The sequence below is a fragment of the Ictalurus punctatus genome, chromosome 21, assembly GCF_001660625.3.
Source record: "Ictalurus punctatus breed USDA103 chromosome 21, Coco_2.0, whole genome shotgun sequence".
Classification (NCBI taxonomy): domain Eukaryota; kingdom Metazoa; phylum Chordata; class Actinopteri; order Siluriformes; family Ictaluridae; genus Ictalurus; species Ictalurus punctatus.
In genome coordinates, this window is record NC_030436.2 from 11,465,001 (window position 1) to 11,469,936 (window position 4,936).

Genomic DNA, 4,936 nt, shown 5'->3' on the forward strand with positions numbered 1-4,936 from the left:
ACTCGGATTTTTTTGGAGGATCTCTTCAAATACTTTCCCTCCTCCTCCGACACACACACACACACACACACACACACACACACACACACACACGTAACTGAAAAAAGCTGTCCGGTCTATTGGCCCTGCTGTAAAATTTATGGCGGGTGTAATAGCCGACGCTCGGTAGTAAATCCGCCTGGTGTGTGTGTCGCTTCAAAGGATTTCTCTCTTAATACCGTCAAACATCACATAGCCGACGTGACTGGTGGGCTTTAATGGCAAACATAAAGGGAAAGTTACACAGGGACGGGAACATAAACAGAAGAAGAGATGGAGGAACGAGAAGAATGAGAGTTGTTGCTTATATGTGCTCCTTTATTTCCCCCTGTACTGGACATTTTAGCGTTTTCCTGATCTGATTTCAGCTGATCAGATCATTTACAAGTTGACCACACAATGGATGTGTTAGGAAAGGAAAACACTAATGTGCAGTAAAAGGGAGCTGGGCTAGGAAACAATGACCAATTCAAACAACGCATAAATAAAAATAAATAAATAAATAAATAAATAAATAAATAAATAAATAAATAAATAAATAAAATCAGCTAGATATGTCCTGGCTTTACGCGTTTGCCTACCTGCACTGGAGTGGATTTTCTTCATCCAGGGATACACCACGGGCTCTTTGCTGTCGGAGGGCAGTTCTGGGGCAGTTGTCTGGGTGGCAGGGGCAGCAGTCGGAGGTGTGTATGTTTTTGCCCCGTGTAAATGCCCCCCGTGCTGGGGAATGCTTTCACACTCATATTTGCCCTCCTGGTAGGTGACACTTTGAGGATATAACAACTCCTGCTGGTAGTCGGCGTCCCGGGCGCGTCTGTAACATTCAGCACTGATGTAGTCATTTTGCGAATATTCTTCGCACGGAGGAAATTTAGGATCGATGTAGTTCGAGTTCATCAAATACGAGCTCATGATCATTAATTTAGGGAGGGGGAAGAAATAAATTTTCCTTCTTTGTGTCGTTTTACTGCTCTATAAAAGCCCACCCCTCCCAGCAAAGAAGCGGAGCGTGCAAAGTTTCTTTGATCACGAGACTCAGCTCAGGCCAATAGCAGGCACTGGGGTCAAAGTACCCGGATGAGGAAGCCAAGATTTTCTTGGCAACATCCAAACCCACTCAAATATTATGCGGAAAAAAAACTCCACAGTACTTGTTTATCTGTATGAGCATCTCTGTGATATTAGCCGCAGGCGCAATTCTATTTTAAATATCTCTGTTTGCAATAAAACAACAACAACAACAACAAAGAGTTTCTCAGATCTGATCTGCAACAATAAAAACCGAGGAAACATTCGTGTCCTGCTTGGCCAGTTTATTATAATTTAAACTACACATAGCTATACGAATTATTTTGTTGTAGCCTATTTTTAAAATGTACTAAACATGCTAAATCCTTAATAAATTCATTATCAGTCTCTGGTGTAGCCTGTTTTTTCTGTGTGGATCAAATATCGTATCATTATGAATACACACAAAAATCCTGCAGATAAAACGTGTAGGTGTTAAATTAACTTGGGAAATGTTGCATTTTTTGGCTATTCACATTAAAATAAATAAATAAATAAATCTTTAGACTCATCTGCGATTACCAGAATATTGCCGCTCTTTAAATTGTTAGATAATAATAATAATAATAATAATAATAATAATAATAATAATAATAATAATAATAATGGCGGATTATTGTTGTGAAATGTTATTTCTTTTTTTGTAATCAGTGATGATCAGTTACCATGATACTCTGTCAACAAATTAATTAATTAATTAATTAATTAATTAATTAATTTATTTATTTTACAGCAGTCAGGAAAGTTAGGCTACTGGAACAGCAGTTACTCCTCGCCCCAAATCAATTCTGCAATGATGTGTAAAATGGGATAAATCTCATTTGCTCACCTCTATACTTATCCACACCTCTATACCTCTGTACTTACAGCTATTTAAAGTCTTAACATCCCTGTCCAAACCACTCCCCACCTCTCTCTCTCTCTCTCTCTCTCTCTCTCTCTCTCTCTCTCTCTCTCTCTCTCTCTCACACACACACACACACACACACACACACACACACACACACACACACACACACACACACGATATGATTAATTATGATTTAAATATAAACACACTGCACTGTTTAGAATCAGGGGTTAGAAATCGCCCATGTAGTCCCGTAGATGCGAATTTGCGGTTGTCCGAATGTCACACAAATTCGGTTCTACAGGGTGCATATAGACGACTTACCAATAGCAGCAACAGAGAGCGCAAAAGACTCTTTGGTGTATCACAACACTCGCACTGACTTAATTATTACTGCAGGTAATTAATGCTATGCTACATCTACACTAACACTAACACTACCTTAACCCTGACCTCTGTAACCAATAGGAACTCTGGGTCTTTATTGTTTTTTTAATTAAAAAAAAATGCATTTCGTGTTTAAAAAAGGTTTTCCTCGTGGTGACCAGCTAAATGTCTGCACAAGGTCAAAACATTCGTTTTTGATATTTTGGTCTTCACCAAGATGTAAGAACACGCCCACACATCATTACATCATCATTAGAAAGAAAAAGAAAGAAAGCAGTGGTTTGACGCTGCGCTGCCATTCTCTCTCCCGTTTCCCCGTAACCAACAATCAGCTTGTTAAAAAATAACAACAATAATAATTTCTACATATTTCCACCTATATTATAATTTAATCGCTGTACTTGACCAGTGTCCAGTTCAGGAAGTGAAATTTATAGATCAAAACACCGAAATTGCTCGTTATGACGAAAAATCTTAAATCAGATCCAGCTGCTTTTTCATGTTTCCATAAATCTTCAATGCCAACCCCATCCCCCCTCAACCCCCCCCCCCCCCCCCCGCCCCCCCTCTCTTGCTGAGGACATATTTTAATATTAGACAGGGTGACCGACGTTTCACCCCGCCATGAGATCTGTTTCAATAGTTCACTGCCAAGGAGTTATTGATGAGACACCGTCAATGAAATTTGTCCCGATACAAAACGCCATTTTCCTCCCTTCATCCACACGACTGAATGTAGACTTAATATGCGTCAAGACCCTGATGCTTTCTGAAAGATGTTTGCCTGAGTTTTGTTTTAAACTACATTTTAAAGCGTGTTGTCTGTCAGTAATAACTCGCAGGTAGCATTCATATTTAAGAGCTCAACTAAATTACATGTATTGTAGATGTAGTGCTCGCTAAGTTGTAGTAATGCTAATCTCCTATCCCCAGGAGGCAATAAATAAATACATTATCATTTGCTCATGTGGCTGCGGATAGTTTTATGTTAACTGAGCGACCAGCTTGAACCGAATAATAATAATAATAATAATAATAATAATAATAATAATAATAATAATAATAATAATAATAATAATAATAGCATACAAATTATAATGCAAACGATTACCTTGATCTATCTTTATTATTATTATTATTATTATTATTATTATTATTATTATTATTATTATTATTATTATTTTTGGAGAGAGGGAGAGAGAGGGAGAGAGAGAGAGCAAGAGAAATGAATACGTTGTTTTGTTTTGTTTTCAATATTAAGGCCTCGTGCCTGTGGGCCAACTTTACTTTCTATTTCCGCTTGATGCCTTCTTTGCTAATTAGCTTTTGAAAATTAACTCCTTCATAATGAGTATGCAGTGCAGAATTATTTTTTTAATGGATGCATTCGCAGTGCTGAGAATCAGGATTCACATTTTAAATATAAGAGCAATTTTGCTAGCATGCAGGCCTAATAACACAAAGCACTTGACCTACGTGTTAAGGTGCAAGACGTAGGCCTACTATCTTAAAATATACACGGTAAATACATTACAAATCTATTTAATTCCATATAACTAAACAAACTTACAGATGACAGTTTTTAACAGAATACAAATTAAAATAATTTATTCAAGAGGTTTTTTTTATGCAATAATTGTCTCAGCACGAAAATTTTAAAATATTGTGAAGAAGCAAGCTTTCTGCTGATATAATTATGACTTTTCAAACAAAAGACTTGTCAAGTGCACAATCCAATTTAGTTAGTAAGTGGGATTTTCTATCAGATTCTGTAAAAAAAAAAAAAAAAAAAAATTGCTAGCCAAGCCTAATAAAACAGAATAGAATCTCTCTTGTTTAATGAACATAAATTAACCAAAAGTTAAACGTCTTGTCCATTTGCATTGAATTCATGATCGACAAAGTGGATTTGAAGCTCCGGACGCTGTAAAATAACATCAGAACACAAAAACAAGGAAACCCGAAGCTTAATAAGATTATCCACAGCATGTAAAAAGCCTAATTGAAACACATTAGCTCGGGGAACACTATGAGCATTTGCTCAGGAAACATTAAATGAACATTTTTTTTAAAGAAAATATTGAATTAGAGTATTAATTAATCCCCCCAGGGTGGTGGAGGGGCACGTGACTATTTCATTACGAGTTAGATTATTAACTTACAGCACCATTTTGGAGTTTAAAAAAAACATCCAGGGGACCCTCTGTGGTCTTCTGTCCACTCGCATGAACTTAACTTGAAGGCTTTTTTGTCACTTCTGCCTATAAAACTATAAAACTTATTCTAATGGCGTCACGTGCTGCACGCGGGCCACTCACACACACTCCCTATAGGCCTCATTCAGGCTGCAAAAGTTTAAAAATGTGGATAAAAAGACGCATCCGCACGAGTTCTAGCTGTGACCAGTGCTAAATATTTATTTTTAATTAGTAATAAGTTTATTTTACGTTTATTATTGTTGGCTTTAAGCACCGCTGCAGTGGTGAGTAACCTGAATAATTTGTAGGTCATTACTTAAAATAGATGTGTTAATGTGCTCTGTGTGTGTGTGTGTGTGTGTGTGTGTGTGTGTGTGTGTGTGTGTGTGTG

At 37.1% G+C, this 4,936-nt stretch overlaps 1 protein-coding gene across 1 annotated transcript in view; it reads right to left on the minus strand.

The window, feature by feature from the left end:
* The window catches only part of LOC108255269 (homeobox protein Hox-C4), a 4,855-nt gene extending 1,999 nt beyond the window's left edge, over nt 1-2,856 (minus strand). The window contains exon 1 of the mRNA XM_017451104.3: nt 621-2,856. Coding sequence (XP_017306593.1) covers nt 621-960 — 340 coding nt within the window. The 5' untranslated portion in view covers nt 961-2,856. The remainder of the gene's footprint in view (nt 1-620) is intronic.
* Between the last annotated feature and the right edge of the window lie 2,080 nt (nt 2,857-4,936).